This window comes from Staurois parvus, unplaced genomic scaffold (genome assembly GCF_062004578.1).
Source record: "Staurois parvus isolate SC_StPar_1 unplaced genomic scaffold, SC_StPar_1.0 ptg001089l, whole genome shotgun sequence".
NCBI classification, from domain to species: domain Eukaryota; kingdom Metazoa; phylum Chordata; class Amphibia; order Anura; family Ranidae; genus Staurois; species Staurois parvus.
Genome location: NW_028318885.1, coordinates 611,099 through 634,003, shown reverse-complemented (window position 1 = coordinate 634,003; position 22,905 = coordinate 611,099). Strand labels below are relative to the sequence as shown.

The window sequence follows — 22,905 nt, the reverse complement described above, 5'->3', positions numbered from 1 at the left end:
TCTGCGTCAATGGATGCAGACGGGGCGGCTCGGGAGTGAGCCCGCACGTGTGCCCCCATGGAGAACGGCTTTTCATGGGGGCACTTGCCGAAGAGGAGGACCCTGGATTACCAGTGGGGGACCCCAGAAGAGGAAGTTCGAGGCTACGCTGAACAAAAACATTGCACAGAGCAAGAAAATATAGACATGTTTGTTATTCTGGTTTAAAAAAAAAAACAAAAGGAAGGTTTAAGATCACTTTAAGTGAATAGCATTGATTATCACATCTGATACACATTTCCATATGATTATTGTACATATTAAACGAAAATCAGACATTGTGTTCTAGCTTGTTTCATCTGAAAAGTCGGAATTGGCTTTAGAAAGCAGTATACTAATGATAAGATAATCGGCCAATCGTTCCTCATGTGGAAACTTTCGTATGATTTTCTTATCGTGTGTATGGGCCATTGGTATTAATGATATTAGTATTTAATTATTACATACTTAATTTAATTAATTATTTCAGTTTAGTCCATTTTTATAAATGTTGAGGCAATGGCTAAGGAATCTAAACAAAACATACTATGAGGTATAGGTGGGTGGGACCTCAGCACATTAATGAATATAAATGAACCGCATAAATCATTACATTTACAGGGACTGTGAAGTAGAATGTAATCTAGTATCTAAGACTGAAAATGAGCAGTAAAAAAAAAGGGGGGGGTTTATAATGAAGAGAGGGCGACAGAGGAAGAGGGCAAAAAGGCGGGTCAGCATCAATCTAGTACTATCCATTTCTATGATTTTGGTGGCTCCCCAGTGTTTTACTGTTGGAATTCCTGACTTTGGGTTCATTTGTTTTTGTATTTTATATGTTCTTTTATCTTAAAGATTGTATACAGTGTAGCAGAAAATGAAATCAAAGCCTCCAACATATTTTAAGGCACTACACAGGGCATACCTACTAATGATGGTGCTGTATGGGGAATCACATGTAGAGCTACCTTTTAAAACATCACTATAAAAAAAAGTTTGGTGAACTTTAAACAATTACATTATTCTCTGCCAATGATGGCTCAGTGAAATGCGAAATAATATTTTGTACAGCCTTTCAGAAGACTATAGAGAGAGCTGACCACCACCACTCTTTATGACAATTCAGACTGCTTTCCAACAACGAAGGCTGGAGCTCTTTCATGACAACCAGTCTATGCTTGTTCCCTAAAAACATACACACACTCTTACAGTGTGCTATGTATATTATGGGATGTGAATTTCTTTTTTTCAGGTAAGGGCTGTAAAGTTTAGTTTTCTTGGGGTGAGGTCGCCTCTATAGCTTTCTGGCCACAGGAATGTTCAAGGTGATGATGACATCTTACCAGTATAATGAGGATGCGGTTAATCTAAGTTGAAGAAATACTCATATATATGCTAAAATGTTAAAGAAAACCCTGGCCTGGTCAGACTCAGACCTGATTATTTCATTAGGTGATAAGAAAATGTTCAAAAAGCTTGATGGTCATTTTGACATAAATAACACTCTATTGCTAAGGTCAGTGATAAGGCAACAAAACCTACAAATGATCACTCTGTGCGAATGCTCCTCTTTTTTTTAACCTCTGCAATCAACACAGAGGATTGTCAGTAGACATACCAGCAGTACCAACTGTTGCCTGTTGTTTGGCAATGAACCGGTTACCAGAGGACACCGTGATTTGGTAAAGAAAATGGACAATTTAAACCCCTCACATGATTTACAGAAATGGTTCTCTGTGGCTGTAACCCATTCCATGCCAAGACCCATGCAAAGCAGTTCAAAGATGGCAACTTCTTTCATCTTCCCACCTCACAGGGGTTAAATCTGCCCCTCATTTGTCCTTTCTAAAGACTTTGTAAAAGTGAATGTAAATGGAAGTAATTAACGAGCAATTATTTCTGTCGGATCGTGAAGGCGGAAAACAACGAGGCCACTAATTACCCAAAGCGCGGGCGACACAACGCTTTCTGCGTGGCTGTATCAGAATTATAATAATCAGCGGATATTACTTGGTGAATGATATAAATGACAAAGCGTGTAATAACCTGTAATAGCGCTAATAATGGTAATAATAAGCCTTGTGATAATAGCAATGATCATCATTATATTGCATGAATAATGAGCCAGCTAATGAAGCTACACAGAACAATGGAAATCATGGCACAGTGCATTGAACACTAACATACACACAGATATGTATATACCAACAATGGCCATCTACCTACAGCACCACTGAGATCCCGTTCCATATGCAGTAACCTACAGTAGGAAGTAATCTGTACTTCTGGCGAACAGTATATGGCCCAATCAGTAAGTAATTAAGCTCTGCAACTTCTGCATGGCATTCCAAGCTGAGCTCACATGATCATGCCATCATCTTGGAGTGACATGAAAAAGAAAAAGACGAGAATCCCAAAATTAACTTTCTTTTTAGGACATAAAGGATGGGGGGCTTGAAGAATCAATTAATGTCTGACCTGAGCCTTCCTCTGTAAAGGGTTAACGTTCCATTGACGACCAATGCAAGGGGGGAATTCTTTTCTGCCTGGCAATTTAAAGGGGCATTCTTCCACTGACCACTACTGCGACCCTACTGCTTGCATTGAACGTTTTGAATTATTGCTGAAAATAAGTTTGTCGTACAGAGCATAGGACGGTATAAAAGTTATCCATCACGGGTTTCTAATTCTTTATTCTTCTATTTAAAACTTTGTACAACTTGCTGATCTTCCCAATGTACCAAAACTGTAGATTTTATTAATCTGTGAGACCTAAGCAAAGGTTCCTCCAGAGTTAAAAGGCTCTAAAATATCCATACAATGGACTGTATTTTATTGATCCCTTCTTAACATCTATTAGGATAACTAATTTTTTCAAACATTACGCTAGCTGGGTACATCCGTGGGTGCCACTAGTCAAAGTGCCAATTTCAGTTAAGCTCAAATTTCCTTTTTTCTTAATTAAATATTCCATAAACACAAACGTTGATTTTATTGCACAGACGTCTTGTGTTTATTAAACAGTATTTATCATAATAAAAGCTAAAATACGCCCTATACAAAAATCAGTACCACAGTGCCATCCAGTGGCCACATTATCTTCTTTAACTTGCAGCTCAATTCCAAGTATAGGTTTATAGCATAGTTACATTGGTCCAGATCAGATCAATGGAAGTATGCATGCTCCATACCTGTGGGATCCCTGTGAAAGATGGAAATCACCGTAGTAGTCTCTTCTAATACAGCGATTGCCCCTATTTTCCAGCTCTATGTCAAGCGACTGCTCTGATGCATAGTAAACACAGGAGGCTGCTTGCTCAGCAGAATGAAAACAGAGGGAATATATCTGCGCTGTGTTTACTAGTGCATGGCAGCTCTCACCAATAGGTAGTATAACAAACCTACAAACATGTAGAAAGACATAAAAATGCAGCACCACCTAAATAAATGATGTATACATAGTAATATACTCCACAGACATATTTCACGATGAAAAAGTACAATAAATCCCCATATAAAGTGAAAACCAGTGAAAATCTTGAAGAAAACAGTTCACCACCTTAGCAATTGTGATCACTCTTCATATAGTGTGTTCAGAGGTCCTCCATCGCCTCCCTGTGAATTTATATATATTGTATATATTGCTATATTGGATGTTTTTTTTGTTTGCTAATTTTTTCCCACAAAAGTGGAGTTACCTTTTAAGGGGCCTCTCACTTTCATGCATTTTGGGGGGTAAAAAAAAGCTGAAGGAAAATGTATCCCTTTAATTCCTATGGAACTCTTCACACTAGTGCACTGAGGGTATGCTGCAAATTTGGTGCGCTTTTCAGATGTGCGCCAAAAATGCATCTTCTACTGTAATACTATAGAATGCATCAAAACACATCAAAAAACACACATGTGGTGTGGGTTTTTGAGTCCAAGTTTCACAAGTGCGTGATTGGAGGCAGGAATACAGAGAATGCAGCAAAAACACATATGAATTTTTACCGTGTTTTTCCGGAGCAACGTGAAAGCAGCTTCAAGCACTGCTCAGAATAGGCGGACCATCTTTTACAGAAAACGTATTCTTAAAGTATATAGTAAACAATTTAGTTTAATCTTGCTAGCCACATTTATATGTAGGAAATTGTGTCCAACTCCATAGCTCTATTGCATGCAGCATGTCAGGTTTGTTCAATAAAAACTGTCACGTAAGAAATAGAGGCTGCCAATGCTAATCCTCTTATGAAAATGCTAATTTCCTGGCTGTCACGCTGATCCTCTGATTTCTATACATTGATCCACTGACTTGAACAAGTACGATTTAGAGTGCTGACATCCCTTTGACATCACTTCCTAATCTAACAATTAAATGTCTCCAGTCTCTTGCACAGCAATAAAAGATTTTTCCCATTAATCGACAACTAGAGCCCAGCTTTGGACCGCTCTGCATAGTGACATATACAGCGCCTTGAAAAAGTATTCATATCCCTTGAAATTTCCCACATTTTGTCATGTTACAACCAAAAACGTAAATGTAATTTATTGGGATTTTATGTGATAGACCAACACAAAGTGGCACATAATTGTGAAGTGGAATGAAAATGAGAAATAGTTTTAAAATGTTTTTACAAATAAATATGTGAAAAGTGTGGCGTGCATTTGTATTCAGCCCCTCTCCAGAGTCAATACTTTGTAGGACCGCCTTCTGTTGCAATTACAGCTGCAAGTCTTTCTGGGGATGTCTCTATCAGCTTTGCACATCTATAGAGAGTGAAATTTTTGCCCATTCTTCTTTGCAAAGTAGCTCAAGCTCTGTCAGATTGTATGGAGAGTGTGAACAGCAATTTTTAAGTCTTGCCACAGATTCTCAATTGGATTTAGGTCTGGACTTGGACTGAGCCATTCTAACAAATGGATATGTTTTGATCTAAACCATTCCATTGAAACTTAGGTTGTATATTTAGGGTCATTGTCCTGCTGGAAGGTGAATCTCCGCCCCAGTCTCAAGTCTTCTGCAGACTCTAACAGGTTTTCTTCTAAGATTGCCCTGTATTTGGCTCCATCCATCTTCCCATCAACTCTGACCAGCTTCCGTCTCTGCTGAAGGAAAGCATCCACCACAACATGATACTACTACCACCACATTTCACGGTGGGGATGGTGTGTTCAGGGTGATGTGCAGTGTTAGTTTTCTGCCACAGATAGCATTTTGCTTTTAGGCCAAAAAGTTCAATTTTGGTCTCATCTGACCAGAGCACCTTCTTCCACATGTGTGCTGTGTCCCCCACATGGCTTCTCGCAAACTGCAAATTGAAATTCTTATGCCTTACTTCTTCCACTCTTCTAGATTTGTGGAGTGCATGACTAATAGTTGTTCTGTGGACAGATTCTCCCTACTGAGCTGTGGATCTCTGCAGCTCCTCCAGAGTTACAATGGGCTTCTTGGCTGCTTCTCTGTTTAATGCTCTCCTTGTCCAGCCTGTCAATTTAGGTGGATGGCCATGTCTTGGTAGGTTTGCAGTTGCGCCATACTCTTTCCTTTTTTGAATGATGGATCGAACAGTGTTCCATGAGATGTTCAAAGCTTGGGATATTTTTTATATCCTAACCCTACTTTAAGCGTCTCCACAACTTTATCCCTGACCTGTATGGTGTGTTCCTTGGCCTGCATGATGCTTTTTGTTCACTAATGTTCTCTAACAAACCTCTGAGGGCTTCACAGAACAGCTGTATTTATACTGAAATTAAACTACACATAGGTACATTCTATTTACTAAATAGGTGACTTCTGAAGGCAATTGGTTCCATTAGATTTTAGTTAGGGGTATCAGATAAAGGGGGCTGAATACAAATGCATGCCACACTTTTCAGATATTTCTTTGTAAACATTTTGAAAACCATTTATCATTTTCCTTCCACTTAACAATTATGTGCCACTTTGTATTGGTCTATAACATAAAATGCCAATAAAATACATTTACATTTTTGGCTGTAACATGACAAAAATGTGTAAAATTGCAAGGGGGAATACTTTTTCAAGGCACTGTAGGCTTCATCCCCTTCCTCTCTTCTGCTCTTTGCAAACAATGGAATTCTGCTGTTTTGTAATATGTTCAGGTTATATCAATGTGGCTGATTAACTAAAACTGGGGATTGCAAAATCTGGTGCAGCTGTGCATGGTAGCCAATTCGTTTTTAATGTCAACTTGTTCAATTAAAGGAGAAGTACAACCAAAGCTCATTTGGCTGTACTTCTCCTGTGGATCACAAGAATGCAGCACCTGGCTCAGCCTCTCAGTGAGCAGCTGAGAGCCTGAGTCAATCGCTCCCTCCCCCTCTGCAGCCCAACACTACAGTGAGCACCGGGGGGGGGGGCGGTGGACAGAGCAGGGAGCGGTGACTAACAGTCACTGCTCTCTGCTCAGAGCAGAGAGGAGAACTCAGCGATCAGCGGTCACGTGATCACTGAGTTCTCCCCCTTAATGCTGACAGGGGACAGATGCTGCATTGGACAGATGCTGCATCCACCTAGGTAAGTATAAAAAATGGAAAAAAAAATCCCTACTTCTCTTTTACGCTTTGACAACAAAACCTGGAAGCTGATTGGTTTCTATGCAGAGCTGCACAAGATTTTGCACTCTCCAGTTCTAGTAAATCATCGCCAATGTGTCCGAATTAAGAACTGTTATGATTTCTCCACATGAGTCAATCAGGCTTATAATTTTACTTTTCCAGCTGTTATTTATCAAACCATTTCTAAATATATTTGTAGGCTGATGTTTTCCATGCACTTTTGATTCAACACATGACTGAATGGAATTAGGCAGTTCACAGCAATCTGCCCCCTGCCGTTCAGATTGTTTCCCAGTTTTGAACGATCCAATAGTCACAATTGGTGTGGAAATCAATCAAAAATGCCTTTAGACAAGTGTTGTGCTGTTTTAGATCGATTCCCATCACAATTTTGATCATTTGGTTGCTCAACACTGTGATGCAGATTGTTGTAGGCAATTTAGTTCCAAGTTATGTTTTTATATTGGAAGCTGACTGAATGAAGGTTCTCTCCTGACTTACCTAACCTGTATGCCAAACAAAACTTTTCTCCACTTGGCTAACAGATGCACACATTTAATAGATCATTGTATCAAAAGGGGACCTTTCATTACTATAGTGGTAAGGCCTTCTCTCCTTTCTTTGGATAAAGTGCTGGAACTAGTTTGTACACAACAGAACCCCACCTTGTGGTGGTTCCGACAATGTAGTTAGCAAGAAGGCGGATGCTTGGTAATAAATGCTCATCATGGCTCCAAGCACTCACCCAAGACAAGCAGCGGCAAGAGGAATGCATCGGGATGGGAGGCTGACACGCTTCCCCCTCAGTCTGCATTCCTCTTGTCACCACTTGTCTTGGACAAGCGCTCAAAGCCAAGAATAGTGGCAGTTATCAAGCAGCCATCTTCTTGCTAGCTATGTTTCCTGATGGTTGCAGGAGGAGGGGGCATCCTGTCTGACCCCATAGCTAGACTCACAAAACATGTAAGAATATGAGACAAAGCACTACATGGGTAACAACACTACACTGAAAACATGAATACTTATTTAAGAAAATGACAGGGTTTCATTATCTACAGGAAAATTGACAGGGCTGAAACCATTTCTTGCAGTTTTAGACCACAAAAGGTCATGTGGTGTCATTTCACAGAAGAAATGAGGAGCGGAGTGCATTTTCGGCAGACCAACAGGCATTTTCTGTACTTGTAAAATCTTTAAAGGGATAAAACATGGTGATCTGGGCATATACTAGTTTTTTCACTCTGACATGTGTTTTAAGTGGTTGTAAACCTCAGAGATGAAATATGAACAAAGCATATAGTGTGTACTTGTCTCAATCCCGAGCATTAAGTGTCATTTTTGTCTGCTTCTTTGTTCCTCTGCTATCAGCATGAGTCACTTCTGACAAAAGAAAAATGGTGACAGGGGAGAGACCGCCAGCAGATTGACAGCCTCAGTGTTGTTCCTGTGAGCTGTGTGGAGGGGGTGTGTCTCTTCCCTCCAATCAGCTCTCAGAGTTCTCTTCTGCAGCATCTAATTTCAGCTCCCCCCCCCTTGTTTCTGAACTCTCAGAAAAGCTTTAAAAATTCTGCATTTTCAATGGCTATAGAAAAGAGAAGACTGCAGATAGACAGGTGTAACTTATGTGGGAGGATTTGTTTAATCTCTGTGTATCACCTGAGGCCAATCACTTCACTGGTATATGTGAGTATTACAACCACTTGCAGTACTGAGATCCTTGCTTGTTTAGCAAGGAATTCTCTGAGGTTTGACAACCACTGGAGTATTGTGTTATTTACACCATGCCATTGGACTATAGAAGGGGTCTCCAAACTTTCTAAACAAAGGGCCAATTTATTGTCCTTTAGACTTTAGGAGGGCCGGGCTGTGGCCAGTGGGAGTAGAAAAGGTCCCAATGTCATTGGGAAAAAATAATGCCCTATTGTTTGTGTCAGTCAGAGGAATTGTGCCCCATCACTGGTGTCATTGGAAGGTGTTGTGCCCCCTTCATTGGTGTAAGGGGGGGGGGGTTATGCATGATTGTTGGCATTAGTGGATGAAATAGTGCCCCAAGGGCCAGATAAAGGCAAGCAAAGGGCCGCGGTTTGGAGACCACTGGACTGTAGAGTATTGAACACTGTAGGCACGTGTGAGCATGGTGTAATTTTAAATGTTAGACTGGGCTGACTTTAATACGCTGCAACATTCCGTTTTAAGTCTCTGGTATTCCATATATATTTATATTGTACTGTACAATGGTCCCATCACTCTGTGATAACAATGCATCAGTGTTTTAAAATATTAATTGGGGTAGATTTACTAAAACTGGAGCACTCAGAATCTGGTGCAGCTGTGCATGGTAGGTATCAGCTTCTAACTTCAGCTTGTTCAATGAAGCTTTGACAATAAAACCTGGACCAGAGTTTGAGCGCTCCGGTTTTAGTGAATATCCCCCCATTGTGTTCCAAAAATGAGACCAATACTCTGATGAGGTCACCTACCTATTTTCACAGTATATAATATTGAGGTCCATGTTGACACGTGTTACAAACATGTGGCAGTCAATGCGGACTTCATTGATGGTTGGGGGAGGGAGAGCATGAGCCACAACTACTAAACCCATCACCTGTCCTGGCCCAGTACGCCCATGAGACAAAGACACACGGAGACGCAGACGTCCAGTTACATGAATCACCTGGAAAACATGAAAAGACACAACTGCCTCAGTAGCTAGAAAAATAGGGAATTCCTCTATGAGGATTTGTCACGTCCATAAACTCTGAAAATATTAGCATGTAATGAATTAAGTGAAATACACTGTTATGCAATACCCTACATTTTTAGTTTTCTCCTCAAAAGCAAATACACTATAGCACTAGTAATGGATTTTCTAAAACAAAAAGTGCAGATGATCAAGCAAAAACATACTTCTAGAAATGTCACACTGAGAATGCCCATGTGTATGATTATGATAGTATGCAGTCTGTAGAGGACATACAAGCTCATTACCTAGATCACCATTACAATTACTATGTTATAAATTAATGTCCAGCAGAGATTTATCAAGTTATTTCCATGACTTTTGGCACAGGATTTTAGAAACAATTTCTTAGAGCAGTCATCACAGATAGATACTGGATGTATAATTCACATCTGATAATACAGGAGATAGTAATGAATTTGGGACCCAGGAGGACAGTAGCTGGGGCCATTCAATCAGGTGTCACATTCATTACACACTTCAAGTGCTGCCGAACACTTAGAAGCCCCTTATGAAGATTCTGTATACACTCTTCTTTGAAACAATGCAATATGGCAACTGTAGAGAAACTGAAGGCGCTTTCAGCAGTTCTCAATGAAAGTGGTTATAGGTGGGTTGTCTAATTGTGGCTTCTGTCATCCCATGCCTTTTAAAGTCTGAATGTTCATTTTAGAATCTCTCTGTATAGACATTTGCACTCTATAAACATATATATATGGGTATACCAGCCTTTTTCAACCAGGGTGCCTCCTGGGTTCTTCGGGGGTGCCTTGGCAAAATGCCTAAAACAATTGCCCCAAAATTGTCAACAAGCCGGCGAGTGGATCAGGCCTGCCTTTTTGTTACACAAAGCCACAGGTTTTTATTGTTCAGCATTACAATCTTAACCAGCCACTGGTATCCTAAAAACCAATGATGTCATGCCTGCCTCTCAGTCAGTACTGGGGTCACGTTAGCAGAAAGTGGGAGTGAAAGTAAGGGAGAAAATAAACAACAGAATACTAGTCGGTACCAGTTTGCAAAGGTGGAGGAATAAATCACCTCTAATATTGGGTGGCCCATGTGTGTGGATGTTGCTATGATATGTAAAACTATTTTTGTTTCTTTTATATTTTAGAATGGGGTGCCTTGAGAATGCTCAGAATTTTAAAGGGTTCCTTGACTAAAAAAAAAAATTAAGAAAAACAAAATGTCAAAAAATGTCTAAATATCGAAAGGCAATTAAAAAAAAGTATAAAAATGAAAGAGACAATGAAAATGCATAAAAGACAGTTCTGAATGGGAATAAACAGACTGAAATATATTTTGCTGTCAGAATTTGTTCACAGAGCTTACACTGACATGTATACTTAAGCCCCATAAATAGATAAATAAAAAGACAGATGGACAGAACATGGGACACACTAATGAAGAGAGAAACATATGAGAGAAACATAGCTGTAAAATAGGGAGACACAAGGAGGGAAAAAAAATGCGATATCCAAAAATGAAAGTCAAAAAATAGACAGAGAATGACCAAAGCAAGCAAATACAAAGCAAAAGGCAAGCATTAGGAAAAGAAATCCGGGAAAAGGGAAGGCAAGAAATAAAAAGAAGGTCTGGTCAGTAGGAGGCAGGGCACCACAGCCTGAATCATCCGAAGAGCGGCAGAATAGAGTGAGCAGAGTCCTCTTTGACACATGTGGGGAGTTTTGCTGCTGGATCGCTCATGGCAAGAAACACATCAGAGACTCCTGTGGTACTTTTATATATTTCAGCAGCTAAATCTAATATGACACCGAAAGCGGGGGGGGGAGCGGAGGTACACACAACGTCAGGAGCCGGCTCCCCTTCCTATGACCTTAACTGATAAAACTGGGAGAACTCAATTAACCCTTCATCAGCCCGGGCTGGCTCCAGCTCCTTAATTTTTGCTTTAGCTTATATATTCTTTTTGAATTCAAATGACTGACAATACGATTCAAGTGGTGAGTGGCAGATCTCTCCTATATGCGGCGAACAGTAGTACAGAATTCCCAGTATAGTTACTCTACAATGCCAAAGTGGCTGCACCAAGCTAGTCTGTGTTCTACAACCTTTCTGTAAGCATTCAAGTCTTCCTTACCACTGACTGGGGTTCTTGACTTACAAGAACAGGTCTTAGGAACAGGTAAGGCCAGTCTCTTGTCTTCTAATGTGTTCCAAGTATTGTAAGTTTTGAACTGGGGTCAGAAAGCCCACTCTACTTTTTTCTTCCGCTGTAACCACCATGCCCTAGGGCTGGTTTGGAATTTGGTATCCTGTGGGCTAGGGGCAGAGGACATTACCTAGTCTATCACCTAGTCTTCACTAACAACCAAAGGGGAAGGTGTACTGGGAGAAAGCAATGTGGCGGGACTGGACTTGTGATAAGCCAGCCATGCACTGTATGACTTTTGTCTGGTTTCTGACAGACCTACCAAAAGTCGATCAGTGGGTGGCCCCATCACCACCCTTCTACGTGACATCTTTAAATGCATTAGATGCAGACACTGTTTGTGTATTTTGACAGCTGGAGAGCTGGTTGTCAAAATACAATAACCAAAGTGGGAGATGTGTCCATCCACACTCTTAGTGTGGATGGAGGAACCTGTTAAAAGTGGTTCTAAAGCCTTAAGGTTTTTACCTTAATACATTCTATGCATTAAAGTACAAAACCTTTTGTGCTGCAGGATCCCCCCAGCCCCCTTATACTTACCTGAGCCAGATCATGATCCAGCGATTTGCACGAGAGCAGCGGCCCTCACCACTGTCTCCTTCCTCACTGGGTAGATTGATAGCTGCAGGAGCCATTGGTTTCCACCGCTGTTAATTAAATGCTGTGACAAAGGGATCAGGTGGTGAGGCCGAACTGCCTGGTCTGTGTCAATAGACGCAGACAGGGCGACTTCAGAATGAGTTGGCAGGAGTGCCCCCATAGTAAAAGGCATTCTATGGGGGCACTCTTCGAAAAGGAGGAGCCTGGAGAACAAGGAGGGAACTGAGAAGAGGAGGATCGAGGCTGCTCTGTGCAAAACTACTGCACAAAGCATGTAAGTATAACACGTTCTTTATTTTATTTTATTTTTTTAAATGAAGCTTTAATGTTAAAGATTTTTTGAGTCAGCCTGCAGGCTAGCATTGGAATGGGTAGTAGGAAGGCAGCAAAAGTGCAAAACGACACAGACCACAAAACTATCATGCACCACTCATCACTTGGATGGCCTACAAAACTCATCTCAATCTACCACGAAAAATAACCCCATATACTCACACATACACTCACCGACCACTTTATTAGGTACACCTGTTCAATTGCTTGGTAACACAAATTGCAAATCAGCCAATCACATGGCAGCAACTCAATGCATTTAGACATAGTAAAGATGACTTTCTGGAGTTCAAACTGAGCATCAGAATGGGAAAGAAGAGGATTTAAGTGACTTTGAACGTGGCATGGTTGTTGGTGCCAGATGGGCTGTTCTGAGTATTTAAAAAACTGCTAATCTACTGGGATTTTTACACACAACCATCTCTAGGGTTTATAGAGAATGGTTCAAGGAAGAGAAAATATCCAGTGAGCAGCAGTTGTGTGGACAAAAATGCCTTGCTGATGTCAGAGGTCATAGGAGAATGGGCAGACTGGTTCAGGATGATAGAAAGGCAACAGTAACTAAAATAAGCACTCGTTACAATCAAGGTATGCAGAATACCATCTCTGAACGCACAACATGTCGAACCTTGAAGCAGATGGGCTACAGCAGCAGAAGACCACACCAGGTGCCACTCCTGTCAACTAAGAACAGGAGGCTACAATTCACATCGGCTCATCAAAATTGGACAACAGAAGACTGGAAAAGCTTTGTCTAGCCTGATGAGTCTCGATTCCCTAGAGATGGCTGTGCCTGAAAATCCCAGCAGATCAGCAGTTTTTGAACTACTCAGACCAGCCTGTCTGCCAGCAACAACCATGACATGTTCAAAGTCACTTAAATCCGCTTTCTTTCACATTCTGATGCTTGGTTTGCACTTCAGCAAGCCGTCTTCACTACGTCTAGATGCCTAAATACATTGAGTTGCTGCCATGTGATTGGCAATTTGTTTTACCAACAATTGAACAGGTGTACCTAATAAAGTGGCTGTCAAGTGTATATATCCTACTTACTGCCCTATAAAAATAGAACAGTAACTTCAATAGACACAAGAAAAATCATAGTGATCCAAAGCAACCAATCAGAATTCATCTTTCACTTATCTGACAAGAGGCAACTGACAGTACATGGGGTGCTATAGGTTTACCCTGATTAATCATCGTTCCTCTGCAACATAAAAGTAGACCGGTTCTGCAAAACTATCAAGACAACTATATGACCATTCCTGCTTGCTAGCTAATGCGATATGTCTACTTAGGCTTGTGACTAGTGTGATGCATATAGTGCACTCGGCACTCCTAACACTTACTGTAAAGGGCAACAGCACTCTCATCTATATATGACAAATCCCGATACCTTTAAATGTAAAACTTGTAGCATATGATATGGTGCCCATTCTATGTTCTTGCAGTCTCGATGCCAGACAAGTATGATTGCTCTTCTGTCTCTTTTTTTATCCTCTCTTGCCTCAGGAGAGAGGAACCATCCTGATTCTTTATACACTGAGGCTCTTCAAAGACACCTTTAGATTGTAGGCAGCCTGGGGGGGAATTCTCTCCCAGACACAATTTGGAAGCAACATGAAGGCCTTGAAGTTGAAAAGCAAAGCAGAGGGAGGACAGAGGGAGCAGGGCAGAGGAAGGGGGTGTGGGACGAAGGCTCCGTGTATTTTTCCTCCGTTCCTTCCACTCCCCCAAGAGGTAAAAAGACTTGTATACTCAGAGTTTTTGTACACGTGACAGAGTATAGGCTCTTGTTTATCTTGCTAGTTCCGACACTCCTAATTGGTTTAGGAAACAGGCAGTAAAATGGAAAGATATGGAACAAAATGAAGACAGACACAAGAATCAAACAGATAAATGAAACAAATGACATGCTTCCAGGTGTAGATTAATATTCAGATGAATTTCAGATAAGCAGCTGTTGAGTGACATATTTTCCACCACTCATAACAACATAATCCATGTAATACAGCATTATTTAATAAAGCTATGGAACTGACCATTAACTACATATCACATCCTGAGAATTATTAGATTTAAATGTTTTATTCACCTCAATATTACCATATACAGATCTGTCTGAGGTGAGGAGAATCAGGTAATTGGGGCAGTTGTCATTCATGAAATGTATGATTCTCCACATTTTGGACAAATCTGCATGTTTGTAATCAAATGATTTCATCAAATTTGTTCATCGCTGCTACCCACCCAAATCGGCATTTTTGCAGGTTAGAGCCATCAAATGCTGGTCTCTGATTGGCTGCTATATGTTAAAACAAATCTTTCCTAAGAGAAACATGGTGACAGCTGTTGCTGAGCTTCTTCTTACAATGCCAGTTGTCTTTTACACTCACTGGCTTTAATACTAAAGGCACTGCCCTGGAACAAGCAGGCAGATCAGGAAAGTCAGAAGTCCTTAGCAGCATACGTGTTCCAGATCAATCCAGAGGGTTAGAATTATAGCCAAGCGACCATCTTTTGAAGAACGAAAAGCAGCAATGGTAGCCTCGATGTTTCTCTTAGGAAAGGGTTTTTTTTAAGGAGACACTGTCATCTTGCATATTTAGGGCAAATTGACAGTGTCTTTGCAAAGTGCCCTTCCATGTCCATTGATACTTTTGTTGGTGTTCCCCCACCATTCTTTCCGCTGGTGCAACTGCCAAAAAAATCCTGTGCTTTCAGGTATGGGCGAGGCATCTGACCTCCTCCACTGTGATAGTGCTCAGGCCTAGCAGGCAATCAAAAAGCTGCTAGAGCCAAGCGCTATCACATTGGTAGTGACGTCACTGCTCCCTTTACCATCCAACATTAGCCAAAGAAGGGAAGAAACAGTGGTGAAGCCTTGGCAAGGTTAATAATGGGTGTTTGGAGGAACTCCTTTGCAAAGATACTGTCACTTGGCAATAAAGCTCTGCAACATGTATGAACTGTTATTCCTCCATTCTATGGGCAGCTCATACACTTTATGTGTGTAGCAGCGCACACTCTAATATGTGCAACATGTATTATTTTTAAACAAAGCTACATTTTCATTTTAAGGTAATTCTAAAGGTTCCATTTTTTAAATAATAAACATGTCATATTTACCTACTCTGTGTAAAGGCTTTGCACAGAACAGCCCCGATCGTCCTCTTCTCGGGTCCCCCACTGGAGCTTCTGGTCCCTCCCGCTTCTGGTCACTCCTGAGCCACCTCTGTGTGTCTATGGAGCTCTGCACTGCCCCCAGCTACTTCCTCACTGGTTGTGATTGACAGCAGCGGGAGCCAATGGCTCTCTTCAACTTTTACAACCACATTAAGAAGCAATACATGGATCAATTCTAGCGTGCAGATTTCTGAAATATGTTCCAATCTTTATAACTCTTTGCATTAAACATGTAACATGGTACCAGGACTGAAATGCAGGCTCACTGAAGTGCCTGCCCCTTTTGTTCTTTGTTAGCACCTCAGAAGCCCTGGAACTCTGGGCATTCTAATGTGCAAATACCACTACTTTCCCCAATCCTCACAGCCATTGTAGCTGTTGAACTTAAGATAAGATTTAACAGAGAGAAGAAGTAATCCAGACAGAGTAGGACAATCAACCTTCCTTACTGAGGTCTGTAATTGCAGATCAGTTCACCCAGGTTTTGGGGTTTTCAGTGGGCTTAGGAAGAGTGGATACTTGAAGGTGCTGTTTTTCAATCCTGGTCCCACATAACATTTTTTAAAACAGATTTACACTGTGATGGAAAAGTACACGTGTCCTAATTTCTCAGTCCCTGCTCATGAGCTATACATGCAGGAGCTTCTGATGGGCAATATTTAGTTTGGGAGATAGGATATCTTTATTCCTTAGGTGTGCATAAGGTAGGCTCTGTTTTGAAGAAAGGGGTTCTATTGGAATAAAGTGCTGGAGAAGGTCAACCAAGGGTAGTATTTCCTTATCATATTTACCCAAGAAAATATCAGTAGATATAAACGATAAGGTCTTATTTTTCAATTTTAGTGGGGCAGCATTCACAAATGGGTATTTCTAGGGGCACTTGGACCAATAAAACCATTCAGTATACTTTTAAATATACTTTAACACAGAGGTGATACCTAAGTGGTTGGCAGTAATAAGGTGTCAGTCCACCCAAAACTAATATTTCCAATTTTGGTAGATGCTGCAGTGTTAAACCGACCTACAATTTCTTATATCTCTGGAAGGACTAAACTGGTGATACATCATTGCTTTAGTTCCAGAACCATCACACCTTCTGCAGACTTTGTGTGGGGTTCCCAATAACTATGTTGGATTATTATTTATTTCATATATAGAGTGCAACAGGTGCTGCTGGAATATGCAAAGGTGGACAGGGACACCCAAAACTCCCTGATGGACATGAACAAAGTCTCATTTGTGGCAGGAAGATCTCGATGTTGGAGTATTCAAGGCATATTAAAGTAGGAGCTAACGCCTTCAAGCTCTACCTGGAACTAAAACATCATTTTATTAAGGGAACTGACATTTTAAGAAGCAAAATCCACACAGTCGCTTTCCTGCAATGCCAGTAACATCCAGACTGTTTGGTTTTTAACTTTGTTACCTTTTTTTGTTAACTCCAAGAGGGTTTCTAAATGCTGTAGTTGGCAGCTATCAAATGCAAAGTCTTCCCAGATGATCATTCTGTTATACCATGAGCAGCAGAATAGTTTCTTCAAGACTCAAGTACTGTGTTGGCAATTTTTAGTATGTAGCATGTAACTCACCTTGTACCCCGAGGATTTTATATGTACACCTCTTTTAGTCAATGTAGATTTCATCCGAATGAAGAAAGACCTTTCTAAAGAGTTATCCTGAGGGAGAATTCCAGGGCTGGAGGACTCCACTAAAAGAGAAGAGTAGAGGTTATACTCACAAAGTCAACATAACCCAGTAAAACTCAAAAAATATATAAGTTAGTGAGCGCAATCCGACAAGCGACCAATGCACTAAAAGGAACCACAAAACCTTTCTAATAAACTCAAAAGTACAAGGAGTGCAGCGCTAGACCCAGTAAAACTAGTTAAATTAATAGTTTTGATTGTACAGTCACTTGTTTTATCTAAAGTGGTTTTCCTTTCAGGGTTGTCTTTTATATTATTTAAAACAAGCACTTATATGTACATCCTGTGCATTAAACCATTTTCAAATATATATATGGTTGTGCTAAAAAGTTTGCATCCCCTGGCAGAAATTGTGAAATTTTGGCATGAATATTGAAAATATGACTGATCATGCCACAAGACTGTCTTTTATTTAAGTATAGTGATCATATGAAGCCATTTATTGTCACATAGTTGTTTGGCTCCCTTTTAGATCATAATAACAGAAATCACCCAAATGGACCTGATCAAAAGCTTACATACCCTGGAATGTTTGGCCTTAGTACAGGGACACAAGGTGACACACATGGGTTAATATTGCAATTAAAGGTTCATTTCCTACATCTGTGGCTTTTTAAATTGTATTTAGTGTCTGTGTATAAATTTGTTAGCTTCCACATGGATTCACTGAGCAGGCTAGATACTGAGCTCTGGTGAGCAGAGAAGAACTGTCAAAAGACATGTGTAATAAGATAAATGAAGCTTTATAAAGATGGAAAAGGATATAAAAAGATATCCAAAGCCTTGAATATGCCAGTCAGTACTGTTTAATCACCTATTAAGAAGTGTAAAGTTCAGGGATCTCTTGATACCAAGCCATGGTCAAGCAGACTGAGAAAGATTGCAGCCACAAATGTCAGAAGAATTGTTCGGGATACAAAGAAAAACCCACAGGTAACCTCAAGAGAAATACAGGCTGCTCTGGAAAAAGACGGCTCTACCACTTTCACCTCGCCTGTAGGTCCATCTCTCACCTCAAGCCTGTACAAAGTACCTCCTCTCAACATTGCACCCGCACCCTCTATTCTCACTATCATAGCTATACACCCCCATTTTCACCACTACATCTGTACTACATCTACATCTGTACCTCCTCTCGCACCAAGCCTGTGCACGCTTCCCCCCACTTTCACTCCAACATCAACAATGACCAACATTTATGGGCAAAGTTGGTGGACCCAGACTACCACACTTCCATGTACTGTACCTGGTACATATTGTTACCTCTATGTTCATGTAAGCTCAGCATCCCACTGCAGCTCTGATACTCCAATCTCCCAGTGAGCTCTGTACCCCAGTGCAGTCAGTGGTTCTTACTAGTATTCTGTGTCCTGCCTGCCTGTATGACCAGCAGCTCATTCTGTGCATTCTGTACTTTCCAGATCATGGTCTCTGTACTTTCCTGTACCAGGTCAGTTGTGGCCAGCACTCTCTGAGCACACTGCCATTCAGCACACAGGCTGCATGGAGGGTCCACGATCCCAAGCATAGGTGATAGTTTGTGACACATAGGTTGAATTAGGTGGACCGATTTTTTTTTCAACCTTGGAAATTTTGTAACTACGGATTTTTATAATACATAAAAAATTAAATTATATATATATATATATATATATATATATATATATATATATGTGATGATCTGCAGATGTTTCATTACCTTAGTGCTATTCTGCCTGGAAGCAAAATGGTTAATCATAAGAGGATGTTAATGGCAGGAGTTGGGGTTAAGCACCCATCTCTACGACAAATAATTCTGCTCTCTAATCCAGTGGAATCAAACCTATTTCTTTTATCACACGGCTCCCATTTTGAATGAAACAAGCTCATTATTTCTAATCAAAAGCTGTAAGATCAAAAACTGAAGTGTCGGCTTCAGATCCAGCTGGTTCTAGGATCCGATGCTTGGCTTCAGCAGAGAACAGGATCATAGGAGCTTCACGATGGGGTGGGCCAGGACAGCTCAGGAAAACACGGCACGTACTAACTAATGCAACAGGAAAACTGTTCCAGCCTCTGGCTGGAGATTCATGTTTTTGAACAACTAGACTGCAAGGGAACATGTTTTAGGAAAAAATGTACTGGGAAAATAAAAGACCACTGTTGCTGACCACTTATTTTGAAAATGCTGGTTGCCTGGCTGTCATGTTGCATTAATGACTTCAGTATTGTTTTTTCTATTGAGTTATTAACCTTTTCCTAGTATTGGTATTGAAATCAAGCATTTCGACTTTAACTTCACTAGTATGCTTGTTCTAGGTTAGTAGCTCTGAAAGCCCTGAAACCATGTGTTCATCGTGACAGATAGGTAACTGGCATTTTTAGAAAGAACTTGACAATGGTAGTTCCCATTATTCTCTCAGTACAGGCTCTCTTTAATGTGTAACGTGTGCCTTTTTCCAGCAAGATCACTAAATTGGGAGCCTATATTGGTGGCCAGAGCCGAGGGTATAAGATTGTTTGGTTACACATTTTTTTAAATCTATAGCTACATGTTAAAATCAGAAAAACTGCCTAAAATATACTGTAACATCATGGCACTCAACTGTCTCTATTTAGAAATCAAATCCCATTGTCCTTTCTTCCTACTCAGGGTCTAACTACCAAAAGTGTTGTACTGTGCTAAATCGTTCATCCAATTTTGAAAGGCCAGTAAAGAGAAAAAGTTGAGGCTAAAAAAAATACTTGTGGGTATATTCAATAATGTTTTGCAAAATAATTCTACTTGCTTTGCCCAACTTGGCCAGGGTGTGTCCTTTGTCTACATACACTGCGTCTCAGAAACTTGGGAGGTATCTAAGAGCAGCACTGCAATTGGGCAAGTGTCCAGTTTGAACTTTGCCTTTATTTGATTCACTTTATTTCTCTCAACATTATTGGCACCAGCTGTCAGTGTGTCCTTGTTCTTGGCACCAATATGTATGGATTACAGCCAAATAAACTGTGGAAGGGAACTACCTGAAGAACCCCCAACATTGTGGAATTTCTTGATGTTTTCACAATATTTAAAGCTGAACTCCAGGGATGTTTAAATAGAAAAGTCATGTGTGTTCTTACATGAACTTTGGTGTGCTTTGTGTAATTCTTCTAGATCTGTGTAGAACCCAGTGTGAAATGTTTCCTCTGTGAGGAGCTTTCACTAATAAAGACCAGTCACTGCTGCTCTCTTTCCTTGTGCAGGGTGACTGGTCTTGTCTCCACCCCTCTCCTGTAGATTTCTGCAGGCAGCTTGTGGTGGGTGGACCAGCTGAACCTCTCCCACAGCTCTGCTCTCTGCATAGACTATGGGCAGCACAGTGATGAGGTCTCTTGCAAAACTCCTGCACTGCTACCTATAAATATAACGTCTATACACAAACAGTGGAAGCCAGCTAACACTCAGGGGTGGACTGACCATTTGGAAACTCGGGCATTGCCCGAGGGCCCGGGGTCAGTAGGGGGCCTCATGAGATGCCCCTGGTACCTTTATCATAGGCTTTTTTTTAGATTGGGCAAGGACACAGGGGCCCCATGATCCCCTATTGCCCGGGGGCCCCATGAGTTGTCAGTCCACCCCTGCTAACACTAATATGTGGCGAACATTACATCTCAATAATAAACTATAACAGTGCAGTGCTACTCTCATTTAAACTCAATAAAACATAAATAAAATGTGTTTTGCGAGAACATAAAAAATTAAAGTCCAATAGTGTAATCCAAATAAAGTTCAATCCCATGAGTCAACATAAATCATTCTAATCCAACTTGGTTGTCCAAAAAAATAAATCAACCCCAGGTGCCACAGATCTTCCAATCTCTCTGTGCAGTATCTCCAGTGATTCACTCCACTCCTCCATCACAAGTGTAGATGTGCTCTGACCTTACAAGGATGACCTGTATATTATAGAGGTCATATAAAGCTTTTTTTCCCCTTCCTGGCTCCAGATTCTGTAGACACAAATCTGCTCCACAAAAATGCAATGTTGGCATAATACTGATGAGGTTTACCTGTGTGCACTAAGGAACAGGCGCAGTTTTAAAGCTTTAATAAATGTGGTTTTAGGGGTACACACTGTGTGGTATATTTTTGTTTACCGTGAGTGACTTTACACTATTGCACTTTATTTTTTTTAATGTTCTTGCACAACATTTTTGTTTTTAAGGCCTCTTGCACACAGGATGTTTTATCAACTCGCCTGGAAGCCTTTCCTCCTGGCAACAGTATTTTGGCACAAAAAATGCTTAACGCTAAAAGTGTATAATGCATTTAGGCGTCTCACGCGATTGAGTGTTAATTAATGTCATTGGCCAGAATTGAAATTAATTAACACTCAAGTGTTAAACATACATAGCGCTTATGTGCGTTTAGACACGTTTACAAGCACTTGCGCGTTTTTTAACTACTCATCCGGCCTCAAGCAGAATGATGGCCAGGCAGGCCTATTGTCCCTCTGGAAATCTCTGTCTCGCCACTCGTGTGCGCCCCTGGAGACCTGGTGGCGAGTTGTGTCCCTCACATCACCGATCATGGTAAGTGGCCAATGACAGTGGCTCTTTACCATATGATCGGCAGTAACCAATCACAGCCCATCACACAATGTCAACAAACAGAGGTAACTCACTGTTACCAGCTTCTCCTCCTCACGCACAGATCCTGTGTGAGGAAGAGAACACAGGAACAGTGGGTTACAGCTTTAACCCCTTCAGTACTGTGCCCTGATTGCTTGGTCAGCCCTGTAACAAAAGAGTAACTGTCACAGCAGCAGCCATCAGTGCAGCTTGTCAGTGTACCTGTCACAAAACACCCATTACTGCAGCCTGCCAGTGTACTTGTCACAGCAGCAGCCATCAGTGCAGCCCTAATCAGTATACCTGTCATAGCAGCCCATCAGTGCAGCCCTAATCAGTGTACCTCTCACCATAGTCATCAGTGCAGCCCTAATCAGTGTACCTGTCACCACAGTCATCAGTGCAGCCCTAATCAGTGTACCTGTCCTCGCAGCCATCAGTGCAGCCTGTCAGTGTGCCTGTCACTGCAGACATCAGTGCAGCCTATCAGTGTACCTGTCACACGCAGCCATCAATGCAGCCTATCAATGTACCTGTCCCCGCAGCCATCAGTGCAGCCTATTAGTGTACCTTTCACAGCAGCCTATCAGTGCACCTGGCACAGCAGCCCATCAGTGTACCTGTCACAGCAGTCCACCAGTGCAGCCTATCAGTTTACCTGTCACCACAGCCATCAGTGCAGCCTATCAGTGTACCTGTCACTGCAGCCAATCCATCAATGCAGCCTATCATGCTCCTGGAATGCTTGAAGGCGCTCCTTGGAAGTTGGGCCTTTCTATGTGGCTAGGCTGTGAAAAAAGTCTCACACGTGGTATCACCATATTCAGTAGCAGAATGTATTTTGGGGTGTAATTTTTCTATATCCATGCTGTGTGTTAGAAATGTCATATAAAGTGACAACTTTGTGTAAAAAAAGTAATTTTTCATTTTTTTCCCACATTTTCTAGAAACTTGTGGAAAAAAATGACATGTTCAAAAGACTCATTATGCCTCACAGA

At 41.1% G+C, this 22,905-nt stretch overlaps 1 protein-coding gene and 1 long non-coding RNA gene across 10 annotated transcripts in view; one reads left to right on the top strand and one right to left on the bottom strand.

Annotated features, from left to right (window-relative positions):
* Window positions 1-22,905, bottom strand: part of NPAS3 (neuronal PAS domain protein 3) — a 671,079-nt gene that overhangs the window by 45,031 nt on the left and 603,143 nt on the right. For all 9 annotated transcript variants that reach the window (XM_089658669.1, XM_089658666.1, XM_089658668.1 and 6 more), the window contains 2 exons: window positions 17,204-17,322; window positions 9,060-9,253 (listed from right to left, as the gene is read on the bottom strand). In XM_089658669.1, the coding sequence (XP_089514795.1) occupies window positions 9,060-9,253; window positions 17,204-17,322 (313 nt within the window). The remainder of the gene's footprint in view (window positions 1-9,059; window positions 9,254-17,203; window positions 17,323-22,905) is intronic.
* Window positions 1-22,905, top strand: part of LOC149440400 (uncharacterized) — a 48,002-nt gene that overhangs the window by 17,001 nt on the left and 8,096 nt on the right. The window lies entirely within an intron of this gene.